At 40.2% G+C, this 18,585-nt stretch overlaps 1 protein-coding gene across 4 annotated transcripts in view; it reads left to right on the top strand.

Moving 5' to 3' along the window:
- MLLT10 (MLLT10 histone lysine methyltransferase DOT1L cofactor) overlaps window positions 1-18,585 on the top strand; it is a 149,182-nt gene that overhangs the window by 50,525 nt on the left and 80,072 nt on the right. For 3 of the 4 annotated variants that reach the window (XM_089533341.1, XM_089533339.1, XM_089533342.1), the window contains one exon: window positions 1,447-1,542. The exons of the other annotated variant lie outside the window; for it this stretch is intronic. In XM_089533341.1, the coding sequence (XP_089389467.1) occupies window positions 1,447-1,542 (96 nt within the window). The remainder of the gene's footprint in view (window positions 1-1,446; window positions 1,543-18,585) is intronic. 4 annotated transcript variants of the gene reach the window in all.

Raw genomic sequence — 18,585 nt, forward strand, 5'->3', positions numbered from 1 at the left:
TCATGTATATAGAGGGAGGGTTCCTTTCTATGTGCCTGCTCGAGAATTGAGATCCATTGGTGAGACCCTCCTCACTATCCCATCAGTAGGGAAAATACATTGTGGGAGGACATGGAAGAAAGCCTTTTATGCATTAGCACTCCCGTTGTGGGATTCCCTTCTCCTAGGGCACTGATTGGTGCCAATTTTGGAATTCTTTTGGTTTCTAGTTAAAACCTGGCTTTTTATCAAAGACTTTGGCCCAAATTGATTTTGTCCAAGGTGCACATGTTTTGTGGTTATGTTAGGCAAGATTGTTTTAACTGGTTTTAAATTTTCCATTTTAAATTGAGAAGTATTTAATACATTTTTAATCTTTTAAAACTTTTTTCTTTACCCCCCCCCCCCCCCGAGTTGATTATATTGTACACTGAGATCTTGAAGTAAAGAGTGGGATATAAATATTTTAATAAATAAAGTTGTGTTCAAAATATCTGCATAGGTTGGAAGTGCCATAGAATCATGACATTTCTAATATATATATATATATATATATATATATATATATATATAAAAATATATATATATAAAAAAACAATCTCACTAAAGGGATGTTGGAAGAAAACAATAAGTAGTCTTTTAAAGGGCCTAAGCTTCTAGAAGCAAGAAGAGAATATTTCCCCCATCACGTCACAACTAATGCCAACCAGTATTGGTTCCACAGTGTTCTAAAAATCCTTGCTCTTCTCCAGTTAGTAGAAAGGCTTTACTGTATGAGGAGTTTACTGTTTTTACTGCACAGAAAGAATGGAATTTGCACTACTTTTTGTAACACTGTAAAAGAATAAGCAAACCATGCATCCCTGTTGTATTGAGGCTTTTTGATTCCACAGTTGTTAAAGCATTTATTATTTTTAAGTGCTATGCAAATAAGTGCATAAGAAATGCACTGAGAGAGAAAATGAATTAAATGAGAAAAATGTCTAATGTATGGTTAGTCTTCTGGAATGTTGGTGCTTTGGTGCAAAGTTTATATTACAACTTGTATTTTAAGGTATGGGTATGTAGAAATGCCCTCCTTGGTGATTTTGCTATTGATTTTGATCTTCTTTACTCTTTAGCTAGCTAACCTATCATCTCCAAAGAGCAAGCAAGTAGAAATAATTTTTTTTAAAAAACTGCCTTATTTAGCCATAAACTGGCCACTCCAAACATACAAGCTGGACAGGTATTTAGATTTAGCAAAATCATGCTTTAAAACATAAAATTATGACTTAATCCAATTTACTATTAAAAATAGTGTCAGCAGATTTTTTCATACTCCCATCAATTCTGCTGAGATTATGCATGATTTAGCTCTTGGATCAGTTTATAAATTTATGTTTTGAGTGAGGAGGTAGTTGTCAGACTTAGTTTAGATGGCTTTTATCTATATTCGTTTCATGAATATATATTTTGTCTTTTTAGAAAAAGAGCAAACGGGGATCTAATAGGTCATATGATCAAAGTTTAAGTGATTCTTCCTCTCACTCTCAGGATAAACACCATGAGAAGGAGAAAAAAGTAAGTGGATCTGTTATGTAACACATCTGCTTTATCATATTAGCATCTTCTGAATGTTTCATCAGTAATCATTAGGTATATGAAGACGTTTGGTTTTTGCAATGCGGGAAAGAGTTATATTAAAACTATATGCATGTTTATGCAGATAACAGGATCTAGTGGAGAGCTCTCTTTTTTATTTTTCTACATTTCATTTCTCCAGTTTCCTTCTTGTTTCACTCTGGAAAAATTGGCTTAGTGCAGTGTTTCTTGCATGCAGTTAATTTAATTCTAGTTATTGTCAAAAAGCAATAGTCAATGTTTTTTTCCTCACTATTGTAAGTAGCATATAAGTTCCCAAACATATTAGTTGGTGTCATATCTTATTCTTCATTCATGTACCCATTTCACTTCTCTGTTGAAGAAAGTCAGATTGTTGTTGGGTGATCTTTTGATGTTACTAGCAGCCTTTCTGTACTTTAAATTGCAGGATGCCATTGTCATGCATATGGAAAATTGTAATCTTTCATTACATTTGTAAAAAATAAAATAAAGCACTAAACACTAATTGCATCCCTGTTGACTTATTCTTCTTATACTTTGATTTTAGATAGTTTAGGGAAGAAGGTTGATTCAGTGTTGGTAAGTGAATACTTGCAAATTTTTGGCTCACAATACCAAATTTACAATTGCTTAAAGTTATTTGTTTTCCGTTGTTAAGTAGAACTAAAACAGTAGATATGCAGAAAATAACTCAAAAACTCCATAGGAGAAAAAAGGTACTGGATGCTCTAAATTCACATTAAATGCCATTTTATTTGTTTCCTTGGCTTGGGAGTGGATTGGCTTTTTAGACTTAGCACATTGCCATATAGTCATTACATTTTTGCTAGTTGTGCTCTTTATCAATGATGTAGCATGGAGGACTTTCCATAGTGTTAAGTACTGTATTACTAAAGTTTTCTGCTAAAATATTTTCATTTTGAAAATGTTTTGTTTTAGAATGAACTAGATAATTAACTAATATAACACTAGTCAAGCTGAGTAATTTCAGAACTGTATTGGTCACAAAACTCAACTACTGATATATGTAAAGGATGCATTAGTGCAAGAGTGCAAAACTGCTGTGAGGAAAGGTGACATGAGCACCTAGCATGCCTCCCTGCACAACTTCATGGGCAGACAACATCAATGAATGTGGACATGCTTTGTGAGACTGAATGTCTGAACCAAGTGGCAAGTGGAGATTTGATTGGAAACCCCCAGTGCTTTGGAAACCCAGCTTTTCTCCTGCATGGGGAGAAGAAAGCAGGAGTTAGAACACTTTCAGCCAGCCTCTGAGCATGATTTGAGAGCAGCTCATCCATAGGGTCTTCACGGATTGAGATTGAGGGCGGTTAGCAACAACAACAAAACCTTATTTCCTCTTCCTTCTACACCCTGTGCACAAGACAGAGAGCAAATTAAGTGCTTTTAGTTGGTGCTTCCAGGAGCCGTCCCCAGTCTCAACTCTCATGCAAGAGTAAGAAAGGGGACCCCCCCCCCCACTATGAACTATCAGTAACTGGAGGTGCCAGGACTCAGTTTCCTCTATTCAATTAGCAGACTGAGGGAGCTGGACCCCATGCAGACTGCATTTGGATATTTTCAGACAGGAGGTTCTTCTTACCTCATTCCATTCTGTCGTAAAAAAGATGGAGCTTAATTGTACAGTCGGCTCTTCTTATACATGGAATTTTTATACACAGATTCAAGCATCCACGGTTTGAAAATGTTCAAAAAAAGTACAGTGGACCCTTGTTATACGCTAGCGTTTGTTTTCAAGATCTCCCATGGATAACAAAATCTGTGGATGCTCAAGTCCCATTAAATATAATGACATAGTAAAATGGTGTCCCTTATAAAAAATGGAAAATCAAGGTTTGATATTTGAAATTTATACTTTTTTTGAACATTTTCAAACCATGGATGCTTGAATCCATGTATTAAAAAATCTGTGTATAAGAAGGGCCGACTGTGTAAATTTCAAAACTGAGGTTAGGATGAAGAAAATTGTAGTGAACAGAGTTTAGAGGGGCACTAGTTGCCTAGCCATGATGTAAAGGAACCATATGTTGTTTAGTTATCACTTCTTGTAAATATTTTTAGTATTTTGATTAAAATATTTCCAAGTTACCACTTGTGATTTTGTGGAAGTTTACATTTGTACCACATTAAGTGAATATTGCAATACCCTTTATATATTTGTATAGTGCATATTGAATACTTTTTTCAGTTGACAGTACTAAATGTAAGTCGAATATGCTAAATTAGATCCAAGTGCATTGGGAAAAACGTCAGATTCAACATTTTCTGGAAAATTCACATCACTGTACATTTAGAGTCTTCTCTAAAGATTGGGATACATTTTGGAGCAGCATTCTTTTTACGTGTGCAATCAACACCTCATAAAGAAAATAGTGCCCAAGGTGCAGAAAGAGGTACTCTAGCTGCTTACTGACATTGCAGTTTTATAAGGGTAGGTCTAAATTCTCCCTAGAGAAGAATACTGGTTTTAGCATGATGTTTCGCTATGCTGAATTGTGTTTTTAAAGTTTATTTTAAGCCTTTATGTGATGTTTTTATCCTAGGGTATATTTTGGGCATATTGTTACTTTGCTGCCTCTCCAACCAGAGACTCTGTTGGAATGTTCTTTTGAATTTGTTACTGCAGTTTATTGATAAAATGTTAACCATTAATGTTTCTAGGAAAAAGATAACATTTACATTATTTGTGCAATTTTTAGACTAAGATTAATATCACTAGCAATTTGTTTACTAATGACAAACTCATTTTTCACATGACCTTGCCATCTTTATATATATATATATATATGTGTGTGTGTGTGTCTTTATATAGTGAAAATGAAATAATTCATGCACAGGAGAGATGTGTTAACAATAGAAGTACAAAAAGCAAGCCTTAAAAAAAATCTAAGTGGGTGGGCAGGACTAGGAAAAAAAGAGTCTGGTGAGGACAGAGAATGGTCACTGACCAGAGAATACAGAGTTTTGAAAAGGGTGGGAAGGAAAATAGCAACTGAAAGGGCAGAATAGAATGGGATTTAGGAAAAGGGCCTTGCCGGTTGCACCCCTTGAACAGCAAAAACATCCCCCTTTGTTGGAGATTGCTTGTTGGGTAGATTCTGAATAGTTTCTAGCTTCTTAAATCTAGAATGATATCTGCATGTTATCCTTCTGCCCACATCCCAAATGTGAAAGAGAGAAACAATGGCCCAAGTTAGATGTGAAACATGCAATTAAAAGGTTGATATTCAGGTCTGATCTGACTTAAGGCAACCCTGTTTTCTTGGCAAAATTTATTCAGAGGATGGTTGCCATTGCCACCTTTTTAGGCTGAAAGAGTGTGACTTGCCCAAGGTCAGCCAGTGGGTTTTTATGGGTGTGTAATTATCCAAACCCTGGCTCCTGGGGTCCTAGTCCAACTCCAAAAACACTACTACACCTGCTTCTCAGGTAAAATATCCTTGAGTGGAATGAACAATTTTAGACTGTCTGATGCAATCTTAATTTTCTTCCACTTATCTTCCATGGATGCCTTCATTTCTTCTGCCCTAATCCATATTTGTTAGGCATTATAAAATTGACAAGAACATCTCGGCCTTTGGGTGAAAGACCCTGTCAGGACCTTCCCTTAAAGCCTCTGAAAATTTAAGCATTTGTCCTATAAAACTTGATTTTCAGTCACAATTACTTCAGCACAAAGGGTGTCAGAATTGGGAGCCTCTTCACAGAGAGAATGATAGACCTATAATGAGATACACTTATACAGGATTAATCACTTGCTACAACCCATTTCAGGCTACTTTCCTCCACTGATGGAGAACTGGACTTACTCTAAAGTTCCTATTTCAGAAGTGGAGTGGAGGGTAGTCTACCCCACCCAGATATTTACTCTCTGTGGTACTGAAGGTGTAATTGGTCTGCTCTGTCAATATATGTAATCTGTATATAGTTTTAGGAATTTGTAAGTAGCTGTAGAATTATTCTTGTTTTTCCAAGGCTTGTTAATCTGAAAGTGAGGGAGGGTCTACTCCCAGGAAGGGGAAGATTAAAAAAAGACCCTAATGGCTGTCCTTGGCTTCTGGAATATTGAGGAGGGAGCAAGCTTGTTTTCTGCTGCTCCAGAGACTAGGACCTGGAGCAATGGATGCAAGCTCCAGGAAAATAGATTCCACCTCAACATTAGAAGGAACTTCCTGACAGTAAGGGCTGTTCGACAGTAGAACAAACTCCCTTGGAGTGTAGTGGAGTCGTCTTCCTTAGAGGTCTTTAAACAGAGACTGGATGGACATCTGTCAGGGATGCTTTGATTGAGATTTCCTGCATGGCAGGGGATTGGACTGGATGGCTCTTGCTGTCTCTTCCAGCTCTATGATTCTATGGAATGGAGAGGAGAAATAAGCAATTCTAGACTACCCTCCATTCCATTGCTGAAAAAGGAACTCCATAGTAAGTCCAGTTTTTAATTTCCTTCTATAATCCACCTTCATTTCAAGCCAGTTCACTTTATGGATGAACTGTTTCTTGAACTTTGCCATGTTCAACATGTTTTCCATAGATTAAACCTGGGCAATCATGCTGCATCTCACCCCACCCATGCCAAATCATAGCTTCTGTAATATACTGAGACACTTGGGAAAATAATATCTTGTGAGGTCTTTCTGTTTCAGCTCCATATAGCCAAGGAGTACCTTGCATGACCCTGCTATATTGATAGGTAAAACTGAGTGGAACTAGATAAACAAACGTAGGATTGATTACTGAGCAGATGGTTCATCTCTCTTTGATATTTGGTCATAATCTTTACATCTTGTCCTACTTACCTGAGGCTCCAGAATAATGTTCCACTTGTCAAATTCTTGAAGGTCTGCTTTCTGTTTCTGATTAGAAGCCTTTAACTTGAGTTTTGGATTTATACAGTGGTGCATAGCCTCCTTCCTGGATCATTGTGCTTGACCCACCCATTTATTTTCCTTCATGAAATCTACTTTGATAAGTCCTTTCTATACTTAGGTAGCTCTTTCCTGGCATCTAGGTAGCTTTTCATTTGTTTCACAATGAAACAAATGATAATACATTAAAACACCTCTACTTAAAAAGATATGGTCCTTAATTTTAAAAAATCAATCATGGTTGATATGATTCATGAAATCATATGAAGGACTTCATGAAACAATGTGGTCTTTACAGATTACCTAATTGAGTGGAACAAACAAAGATTTCCATGGGGAGAGATTCAACATTTAGCGATAGGTGTTAAAAAGGCTCTGTCCTATGTTGCCATTGCCTGTATTTTTGGTAGTGATACAATATTAAGTAACGTCACTGCTGAACATGAGGTTTCACATGAGAAAATGTGGCTGTTTACCTATGATTTAAACAGTATAAAGTTTTAAAGTGTTGTTGGACCCACTGCTGAAAAAGCCTTCCCTGGATTCTCTGGACCTTAATAATTACAGACCAGTATCAAATCTTCCCTTTTTAGGTAAGGTGATCGAAAAGGCTGTTGCCTTCCAACTCCAGGCAGTCTGAGATGACAACCACTTCCTTTATCCATTTCAAACTGGCTTTAGGGTAGGATCTGGAGTTTAGACTGCTGTCATGGTCACCTTAGTGGATTGTATTTGCCTGAGCATTGACAAGGGGAATATGTCCCTTTTGGTGCTCTAGACCCTCTTAGCAGCATTTGATACCGCTAAGTATCCTTCTGGAATGCCTGAGGGGATTGGGAATCAGAGGCAAAGTATTGCAGTCGTTCTGGTCCTACCTCTCAGACAGGTTCCAGATGGTGGTGCTTAGGGATAGCTGTGATATGGCATTCACAAGGTGCCAATTTATCCCCAGTGCTATTTAACATCTACATGAAATCCTGGGGGAGATCATTTGGAGGCTCATGACACCCAAACATACTTCTCCATGCCTTCAGAAACAGCCTCAGCTAAGGATAATGTGTCTCCTCTGAATGAATGCTTGGAAAAGGTAATGGGTTGGATGAAGGAAAACAAAATGAAACTGAATTCAGAAAAGTCAGAGGTGCTTTACTATCACGGATCTTAATCTGGGGCTGAAGGTGTGTCAAACATTTATGGATGGGCTTCGCAGTTCGGGATTGCCCCTGGATCAGTTCTCTGGATCAGTCCCTCAGCTCCGATAGATGCAACGGTCAGGAGTGACTGTTTATCAGCTTCAGCTGATAACCCAACTGTGCCCCTTCCTAGAGTTGGGTGACGTAAAGATGGTAGTGCACGTGCTGGTAACCTCACAGCTGGACTTTTATAATGCACTCTACATTGGGCTACCTTTGTACCAACTCTGGAAGCTCCAACTGGTTCAGAGTATGGCAGCTAAATTGATAACAGGTATATCCAGGAGTGATCACATCGCATTGATTTTGAAATCACTCCACTGGCTGCCAATTAGTTTCCAAGCAAAGTACCAAGTGGTAGTTATTATCTTTAAATCCCTACATGGTTTGGATCCAGGTTATCTATAGGATAGCCTCTTCTCATACAATCCACCCTGCGCACTCACGTCTTCTAGGAAATGTTTTTTCAACTGGCCGAGACTAGACTGGCAATGGTTTCCCAAAGGACTTTTTCATCTGCTTCCCCCAGACTGTGGAATGGCCTGCCAGAAGAGATACAATAGCTGCGAATGGTGACAGCATTTGAAACAGCATTAGAAACATATCTCTTCTGGCAAGCCACACAGTCAATTTTAAATCATAACTTTTTAATTATATATGTACTCTTTGAATGTATTTGAATGATTTTATAGTTTATGTTTTTAATTGTGTTTTGTATTTTAATATGTTGTACCCCACCTTGAGGAGAGTCGGGAAAGAAATAATAATAATAGTAGTAGCACTTTGAATTCTGCCTGGAAGAAGATTGGGAGCAAATAAGATCAAACAATAAGTAATGGGAACTGGATAATGGGAACAGTCTGAGGTACACTAGTTGAAGCTTCCAAGCATTAACAGCATGTTACACCTGGATCAACCTGGAAGGAACTTGTGACCAAATAAGATCAAACAATAAGTAATGTGAACTGGATAATGGGAACAGTCTGAGGTGCACTAGTTGAAGCTTCCAAGCACTAACTGCATGTTATACCTGGATCAACCTGGATGTGGCCAAAATGTGAGTGGTTACGGCTTGCTAAACTGTGACATATTAAACGGTACATGTGGTATACCAACGTATGTAGTAATTCACTCTTTGTTGTACTTGTACAGACAAATCTGAACTGAGGTGATATTTATAATTGAAGCTACAATTGGAATAAACTAAACTATTTAGCCCAAACCTTTAAAGAAGAGATAAAATTAATTTAAATTTAAAAACAAATTGAATTCGTCAAATAGCTAGATTGTAAAAGGAGAAGTCTTAGTCAAGCTTAATGATAAGTTTTACTATGTGGGACATTTGACCATTTTAATGTTATTGGACTGCAACTTCCTTTGGCTATGCTGACAAGGTCTGATAGAAGTTGCAATCCAATAGTATCTGGAGTTGTATGTGTTCCCCATCACTGGTAAAATTACCATTAAACTTGGTTAAGACTTGTCAATTTACAGCCTATGAAAAAGCGAATGCTAAAATGCTTCTTCCAACATTATATTGAACACTACCTTATTTTATGGGCATCTAAAGACATTCCCCATTTTAAATACTGTCTTTCTCAGACAGTGAAAATGTATGCTTTAAACTATTGAACACTGTCTCTCCCTGTACTTCCCGGAAATGTTAACGTTCAAAAGGAGACCAGCCCATCAAATCATTGTGGTGTTTAATTAGGACAGACCTTTTCCTATGAGACTTAAATGTAGTCTCATAGAGCTGAAAAGCGTCAAAAACAAATTCCAGCTAATATGATTTTGGGTGACATTTCTAGAGTCTGAGATAGTTCTTAAAATGCTGTGGATTTTAAAATCAGGTTTATATACCTCTGTGGATTTTGTAGCTTAAAGGGATCTTGCAGGATAAACTGTATTTGTTGTTTACCTGATACTTTTTGTTTTCTGTAATCAAGCCACCACATGTAAGACTCGTGTACGTGTCAGCTGTACCCATAGGAGTAAGCAATGAGCAAGCTAGATGTGGTGGGATGAATATGTCTTTCACGATATATAGTTGTGCTATATGCAGCAAACGAAAATGACAGGATTGTGTAGGTACTATCATTTCTTAAAGTTTGGTAATAGAATTCTGGCATGTTTCTCCAAGCTGAACACGGCTGTGAACATTTTGAGCTGGTTAATTAGAATTAATTTGTACGAGGTTGGAAGTTGGTAGCAAGTAAGTAAAACTTCTGTGCTATCATCAGATGTCTTTTTGAGAGTTCATATGAGCTCTCAGGAGCTCTTTAAGGATACCAAAATAATTGGATGGTTTGTCCAATGAGACTTAAAATGTGTGTAGGCTTGCAGGATGCTCTGGGAGGATATATAGGCTGAATAGCATGGTAACCTTGGCAATAGGCTGATTGAAATGTAGAACAGCAGTTTGTCCTTTGACCATGAGACATGGCTGCCCCCAAGTGTTCTCTCCTACTGGGGACGTGAAGCAGCTATAGTGGGAGAGCAGACATCTAAAGCATAGCTGGAACTCACATTATACTGAAGTTGAAGATGAAAGATGTGTAGTGTACATCTTTTCAAAAGGTTTGGTCATGGTAGTGGTACTAGAAGAGAAGTATCTTCTTGTGCCGTAAACCTTACTTACATGATCTCTATTGAACATGGTGCAGTGGGTCGGTTTTGCATTTATACTCTGCTGCTTATATTTTGCTTAACTTGGTGGTTTTTCCTTTCACTATGTACTATTTCCTCAGAGTTTCTTGATGTAGGTATTATGCTGAAAAAGTTGTATAAAAAGCACTGTTGTGTTAAAGGAGCAATCCTCCCAAACACTTAATTCATATTCTAATTTATAGCAAGGATTATGAAGTGAACTGACGAATCACACTAGTTTAATTTGTTAAAAAAGGTGTCTTATGCATCTCTGCTCTGTGGAAATTTTTTGCAATTTAGGCTTTCTTATTTGCTTTGTTTTGAATCTTTTCGGTTGATGTCAACATGTATGTTGAGGTGGTATGTACAACAGTTGCTGAGAGAAGGCTTTACAGGAGGAATGGCTGGCTTGCCGAAAACTTCTCCTCCTGTATTTCCTCCTTACCAGAATTCCTTCTTTGCTCTTCTGCCTGCTCTAATGGGTGTTTTTGATCCACATGCATCTTGCTTTTGTATTAGGAAGAAACTAACTGGGGACATGGTTTCCTGCTGTCATAGCCACCATCATTTTTGAATTCAGGAGTCTCAAGGGTTGTATTAACATGTGGCCAGTACAATGTATGGCAGTCTGTATTTATTTTGACTTCAGGGGGATAGCAGCTTTCAAAATATATGAAAATGAACTGTGTGCTTTGCTCAGAAGTTAAAAAGAGGAATTGTTTACTCATCCTGATGGTGGCAAGCTTTGCTTCTATCTTGGACGGTTTTTGCACTGCAGGACACAGTTGAGATGAACGAGTTTCTTGTACAGTCTGGCTATCTTCTTGTAGCATTTAAGGCTAGAAGAGTGGGAATGCTGTGCTGTCATAAAGCCATGCTATTTGCAGTTCAACTTAGAATGCAGTTGTTTCTTGCCTTGGGCAAGTGCCAAATTACAAGGATCAAAGTGATCAATTGAGGATTATATCAAGCCCATCCATCTATAGGATTACTGCTAGCTATAATTTTGGATATTTCCCCCCTTTGGGGCAGAGGAATGTTTCACTTATGCAGGGAGACTAATAATGAATCTGCCTAGATTGTGTGTTTAGCTTTCCATTCATCTGCTTAAATTGACCTTTCCATAGGTTATGAAAGTGGCAAGCCTACTTTTACTGAAACAGTCTGATCAGAAAGCCTTTTTAGTCAGATAAGTTTTTGGCATTTAAAATGAGATGCTGTTGAAAGGGGTTTTAACAGTTTAGTTGCTCTTAGTACTTTTTTATTGACGTGCTTTAAATCTGTTTTTCTCTTTTAATTGTATTATTAAATATCTTTTACTGTTACACATCCTAAGTCCATATTTTTGAGAAACATGAGAAATAAATTAAATAAGAAAATAAAAGGCTATATTGAGCTCTTCTTATTTACGGGCATGCCATCCACAGACTTGAGCTACCGTGGATGGCAAGCCCCTTTGTTTTGAATGGAAGTGTGTGTATCGCACTGCCATAGAAAACAACAGGACTTGAGGTCCCGCATTTTTTGTTATTTGCATGTCCAAAACTGATCCTCTGCGGATGCAAAGGGATAACTGTATTACCATTTCCCTTCAGATTTGGATCCATATGTGGTTGTGAGGTCAGGTCATCTTAATGGTCTAAAGATAAAGGTAAAGGTAGTCCATTGACATGAATGTCCACTCATGACTGACTGTTAGTGCTAATTTCCATTTCTCAGTCAAAGAGCCAGTTTGTGCGAGGACTTCTCTGGGGGTCATGTGGCCAGCATGACTGCACCGAACGCTAATACCTTCCCAGTGAGAAGTGGTACCTATCTATCTGCTTACATTTGCATGCTTTCAAATTGCTAGGTTGGCAGAAGCTGGAACTTGTAACAGGAGGTCACCCCATCATGTGGCACTCGGGCCTCAAATTGCCAACCTTCTGATCTTAGCATCATCAGAATTGCCGTCTTAACCACTAAGCCACCGCATCCTGAAATAGGTTTTGCAGAGCACTCCTGTGTCTGTTTATTCTGAAGTACAGTGCGCCCGTGTTATACGCGGATGCACTATACGCGGCTTTCAGCATACGCTGAAAGCCATGAGGGAGCCGCGCAGGGCGCAAGGGACAGCGTATCCCATTAACCTGAATGGGGGGGCGCTGTGCCGCAGCCGCATGCACAAGCCCCATTACTTTCAATGGGGCTCGAGCATATACTTTTTTTATGCCGGGGGGGCGGGGTCCAGAACAGATCCCCTGCGTAAAAAAAGGGCGGAATGTAAATGTCATTTAATTTATTGGGGCTTAGTGACATGTGAGTGGGCATAATCTTAGCCATAAAAAGTTGTGCTATGAAAATATGCATATTTTTGCCATGACTGACTAACATGAATGTTATTTCTTTTAATAGTGGCTTTGATACCAATGTAACTTGACTGAATGCATATATTTTGCACCTCAGGGGAAAAAAAAAAGATGTGCCCAAAAAATGTGCTTGCATAAGTTATCACAAGACCCTTATTTTTGCCATTACTGATTATAACACGGCTATTGTTCTATTTCTAATAGCTATTCACCACAGTGTAACATCATTGAACAAATTTATTTAGCTATTCAAATAACATTTTGGAATATGAACCTACAGTGTCTTGTTTAGACATCATGTTTAAATATCATAAATTATGCTTTGGCATTAAGAAGTGCTTTTCAGCCCTGCATGCTTTCTCTTGTTTCCTTTTGCCTTTTCCCAGTTAGTAATATCCCTGAATTATTATGCTATTTGGGTCAGTGATCAGTATAGCTTCAGTTGTTCTTCATGATCTCTATGACTCACACAAATGGGCTGTTTGTGCCTGTGCAGAGCATCATTTGGAACTTTCTAGAGCTATTACATAAACTTTCACATCAACCAGGACATTTTATTACCTGCTTTTATGCAATACTCTTCTGTAGACTTGGAATAGAATTTTCATTGTCTGGATGTCAGAAGGGCCCTGGCCTTCTATTTCTGCAGGACTGTGGGGTTCCTCAGGTCTTAGAGACTCTTTGTATGCTACTCCTCTATGAAACTTGGACTGCAGTTGTTGAACTAGTGCATCTCGAAATGGATGATTTTCACCATTCATCTAGTTTAGGAATTTGCCAAGAAAGACCTTCCAGTTTGTGTTTGTAGCCATTCTGCTAGAGCTATAGCTGTATCATCTGCCTCTGGAGAATGTGTGCAGAGCAGTTACATGGTCACAGTCCTTGACCTTCATCTCTCAGTACAGACTAGATGTAAGATCTAGGGATGATGCCACTTTTGGAAGAGCTGTGCTGTTATCATTTATCATAACGAAAGAATGGACAAAATAATAGAGGGTATGCTAATCAAATTTGCAGATGACACCAAATTAGGAGGTGTATCTCTAATACCCCAGAGGAAAGGATAAAAACTCAAAATGACCTGAATAGATTAGAAAGCTGGGCCAAAACTAACAAAATTAACTTCAACAGGGAGAAATGTAAAGTACTGCACTTAGGGCAAAAAAAATGAAATGTATAGATAAAGGTTGGGGGACACCTGGCTTAACAACAGTACATGTGAAAGGCATCTAGGAGTCCTAGACCACAAGTTGAACATAAGTCAACAGTGTGATGAGGCAGCTCAAAAGGCCAGTGTAATTCTAGGCTGCATCAATGGAAGTATGGCTTCTAGATCAAAAGAAGTAATAGTGCCACTCTATTCTGCTTTGGTCAGGCCTCACCTGGAATACTGTGTACAGTTCTGGGCACCACAATTCAAAAAGGATATTGACAAGCTGGAGTGTGTCCAAGGGAGGGCAACCAAAATTGTGAAGGATCTGGAAACCATGTCTTTTGAAGAGAGACTTAGGGAACTAGGTATGTTTAACCTGGAGAAGAGAAGGTTAAGAGGTGACACACATTAAATATTTGAAGGGGTGTCATATTGAAGAGCCCTCCTTCCGACCACCATCTTGAGGGGGTGAGAGGCCTATGTGAGAGAGAAGATGAGCTGGACTTTCCCCCTTCCCTACTGTCATTCCCTTCTCCTTTTGACCATCCATTAAGAACCCAAGCCCTTCCTCCATTCCATCTGCCTTGGTCCAGGCCTCGGAGGTAGAGAAGAACTGCTGGACCTGATACCCTTCCCCACCACCTCTCCCTTCTCCTTTTGTGTCATGTCTTTTTAGATTGTAAGCCTGCAGGCAGGGAACCATCTAACTAAAAGATTGTATGTACAGCGCTGTGTAAATTTACAGCACTTTATAAATAAAGGTTAATAATGATAATTGAGGATGGAGGAAGTTTGCTTTCTGCTGCTCCAGAGACTTAGAACAATGGATGCAAGCTCAGGAAAAGTGATAGTCCCTCAACATTAGGAGGAACTACCTGACAGTAAGAGCTGTTCGACTTTGGAACATACACCCTTGGAGTGTGGTGGAGTCTCCTTCTTTGGAGGTTTTTAAACAGAGACTGGATGGCCATCTGTCTGGGGGTGCTTTGATCATGAGTTCTTGCATGGGAGGGAGTTGGACTGGATGACCTTTGTGGTCTCTTTCAACTCAATGATTCTATAACACCTGGGAGGCCTGTACCATTCCTCTGTGGCATGACACTCATTCCTCCGCTGAATAGTAGCTTGATAGTCTCCCATTTGTCTGAGTCTCAGAGACCATGAAGAAGGACAGATTGTATGCCTATAACGGTAGTTCTTCAAATGGTCACCAATAAGAATAACAATAATATTTATTTGTATCCTGCCTCTCCCTGTATTGGATCGAGGAGGGTAACATCCAAGAGAACAATAAAAGTCAAACACAAATATCAATAAATAAAGGGATAACAAGACATATCACATCCTAATTCTCCTATCTCCCTCCCACCCTAAAAGAGCATTAAAACAACAATTCTCAGTAAAATATTCAGTAAAAAATCACAATCACGGTCCAGTGAGGACAGCTAGGCAGCTGGAGATTGAAATTCTGAGGAAGTCAGTTTGGGAAGGCCTGCCGGAAGAGATCCATTTTTATTGCCTTCTTAAAGGCCTCCAGAGATGTTATGTGGTGGGTCTCATCTGGCAGGTCATTCTAAATTTTTGGAGTGGCAACAGAAAACATCCTCTGGGAAGTCGTCACCAGACTGCAATAAGTTCTTCCCAGAGGACCTGAGAATGTGGGAAGGATTATATGGGAAGAGGCATTCCCGCAGGTAAAGTGGACCCAAGCCATGTAGGGCTTTATAGGTACTAACTAACACCTTATACTGTGCCTGGAAGCTAGTAGGCAGCCAATGTAGGGATTTTAAGATGGGTGTAATAGAATCAAATTTAGAACTCCCTGTAACCAATCTGGCTGCCATATTTTGAACCAATTCCAGCTTCCGAATGTGGCATGAAGATTGCCCCATGTAGAGCGCATTACAGAAATAGAGATGAGAGGTTACCAGTGAATGTATAACCATTTCTAGGTTTCCCCGCTCCTGGAAGGGCCGTAGCTGGCGAATCAGCTGAAGCTGATAATAGGCAGTCCTGGCTGTCGCATCAACCTGAGATGACAGCTGAAGCAGTGAGTCCAGGAGTACCCCCAAGCTACGGACACAGTCCTTTAGGGGAAGTGTGACCCCATCCAGAACTGGAGAGCTTATCAAGAGCTTATCACCATACCTGGATTGGGATTGCTTATAGTTGAGTACCTCCGTTTTACTTGGATTCAATTTAAGTCTTTTTTCCCTCATCCAATCCATTACTGATTTCAGACAGTCATTGAGAGGGGAGATGCCATCCTTGGTCACTGAAGCAGTCTGAGACATAGAGAAACAAATTTGGGTGTCATCAGCGTGCTGATAACACCCTCCCCCATGTCTCCGGATGATCTCACTCAGCGGCTTCATGTAAATGTTGAATAGCATTGGAGACAGTATCACACTTTGAGGGACACCCAATTTGAGCTCCCTCTTGGCTGAACAACTGTCGCCAAGCGACACCATCTGGAACCTACCTGAGAGATAGGACTGGAACCACTGCAAAGCAGTGCCCCCAATTCCTAGTTCCCTCAGGCGTTCCAGAAGGATACCATGGTCTATGGTATCGAAGGCCGCTGAGAGGTCTAAAAGCACCAACAGGGCCACACTTCCTCTGTCAATGCACAGATGGAAATCATTAACCAAGGCGACCATAGCAGTCTCCGTATCCTGACCTGAAGCCAGTTTGAAAAGGATCAGGATAATCTGTGTCATCCAAGACTGCTTGGAGTTGGTTGGTAACTGCTCTCTCGATCACCTTGCCCAAAAACTGTAAAAGAAATACCGGACGATCTCCAGGGGATCAAGGGAAGGCTTTTTGAGAACAGGTTTAACCACAGCCAGTTTTCAGCTGGCTGGAAAACAGCTTTCCCTCAGGGAGGCACCTATGAACTCACATAACCCCATCAATATCCTGGTGTCTTGTCTCTTGGGATGATCGGATGCTGCTGTTCAGATCTGTGGAACTGAGAGTTTAGGCAGAACTCGTGCCACTAAGGAAACTGGACAGTGGGTGGAGTTACCACCAGAGCTTATGTAATAGCTCTAGAAGGTTCTGAATTATGCACTGTGCAGGCACAGCTAACCCATCTGTGTAAGTTCACAGATAATCACTTGAAGAACTACAGTTACAGGTATACAACCTTTCCTTACTCTGAAGCATAACCAATCTAATGTGAGGGGGAAAAAACCTAAGAAATTATGGCGGGATACAGACGGGCAGGGGAAGACGTCTTGGAGGTGTATTCTGCTGAATACGGAGCCTCCAGACCGCCCGCCCTGGGGCGTGGCTCAGGACATGGGGCTTCCACATGGGGGGCAGTGAAGACGCCTCACCTGGGGCCGTTTCAGACCCGGAGTTTCCAAACCGCCGCCTTGGAGGACGCTGCAAAGAGAGAGGCAGCTTCCTCACGGGCGGCCAAAAACGGGGCTTTTTTTTTCTTTTGCCGGCTGGCGGATGCGCAGCTGCGCAGCTGCAGCGCTCAGCAGCGGCGGCAGAAAGCTTATGTGCACATTTAAATCGCCCAAGCCCCTTTAAAACTTTTTCCCTCGCCCTGCCCAAGAGCAATAGTGGTCTCCTGCCAGCTGGTGATCAGCTGGTGTTGGCATCCTTGTCCGCTTGCACTTTGCCAGTGTCACCAGCATCATGGATGCCTCCTCTCCTTTGGTCCCCGCGCTCCTGCTGAATCTGCAATGCACAGCTACAGCTGTCTCCGCTGCCACCGCTGTCCCCCTGCCATCCCCCATCACCTCCCTTGTATATATGTAAATATTTACAGTTTTGGCGTTTTTTATTGTTAGGTGAAAATGGCACAGGAATGTGTGTAGGGGTTCACTTTAAAGTCCAAACTTTCCAAGCAGCGCATGCGTACATGTTGCTCTAGGGTTAGGGTTAGGGTTAGGGTTAGGGTTAGGGTTACGAGTCTTAAAATGCGCTGCAGCTGTGCTGCAGCTTCCACACCTGCATGGCAGCTGATGCTGCAATTAAAGCCTGACTGCAAACTGCGCATGTTCCAGGACCCTGACTCATTATGCGACGCAGCAGACACGGAGCTTTTAAATGGGCAACTTAAATTAGCGGCATAGCAATTCTGTCGTACCGGTGCAGCAGCTTACAGACGGAGCTGCGCAGCTGCGCATCAAACGGAAAAGAAGCGGAGAAAAGCAGCACCTTTTTAATGCCGCCTCTTCCCGCTTGGGGCGTGCGGAGGGCGTGTTCATGGCGGCATTCAGGTAAAAATACACCCCTTTTTGCCCGTCTGTATCCCGCCAAAGATATCTAGTTTTATTCTTTGGTTTAAAAGCAAACTGTGTTGTGGATGTGACTTCAAGTCACCTGTTGACTTATGGTGACCCCATTCTTTTCACAAGATTTTTGTAGGCAAGGAATACTCAGAGTTAGTTTTGCCTATCACACCTGATATTAGTTGGTGGACTCTCATCCAAGTACTAACTAGCAGCATTTTTATTTATTTCAGCTACTGAGGCAAACCATAGTTAACTTCAGAATTATGATTGAACATAATAACTGAGCATAAAGTCTGAACCGAAAATGCAACTAGTTTTTATTCTTGAGGAGGGAAAAACAGTTTTCATCCTATGAAATTAGTTATTTATTACAGAGTAGATTTTAAAGTTTCATAGTGAGTTTGTGTGAAATGTGTACACATAATTTGTTTTTGAAATCAAGCATAGCTGGGTTTATTTGCCATCTTGTACATGTACTCTTAATTTGCACCAGTATTTTGTGTATTTCTAAGA

This window comes from Sceloporus occidentalis, unplaced genomic scaffold (assembly GCF_023333645.1).
Source record: "Sceloporus occidentalis isolate IW3139 unplaced genomic scaffold, rSceOcc1.0.p SCAF_7, whole genome shotgun sequence".
In the NCBI taxonomy this organism is placed as follows: domain Eukaryota; kingdom Metazoa; phylum Chordata; class Lepidosauria; order Squamata; family Phrynosomatidae; genus Sceloporus; species Sceloporus occidentalis.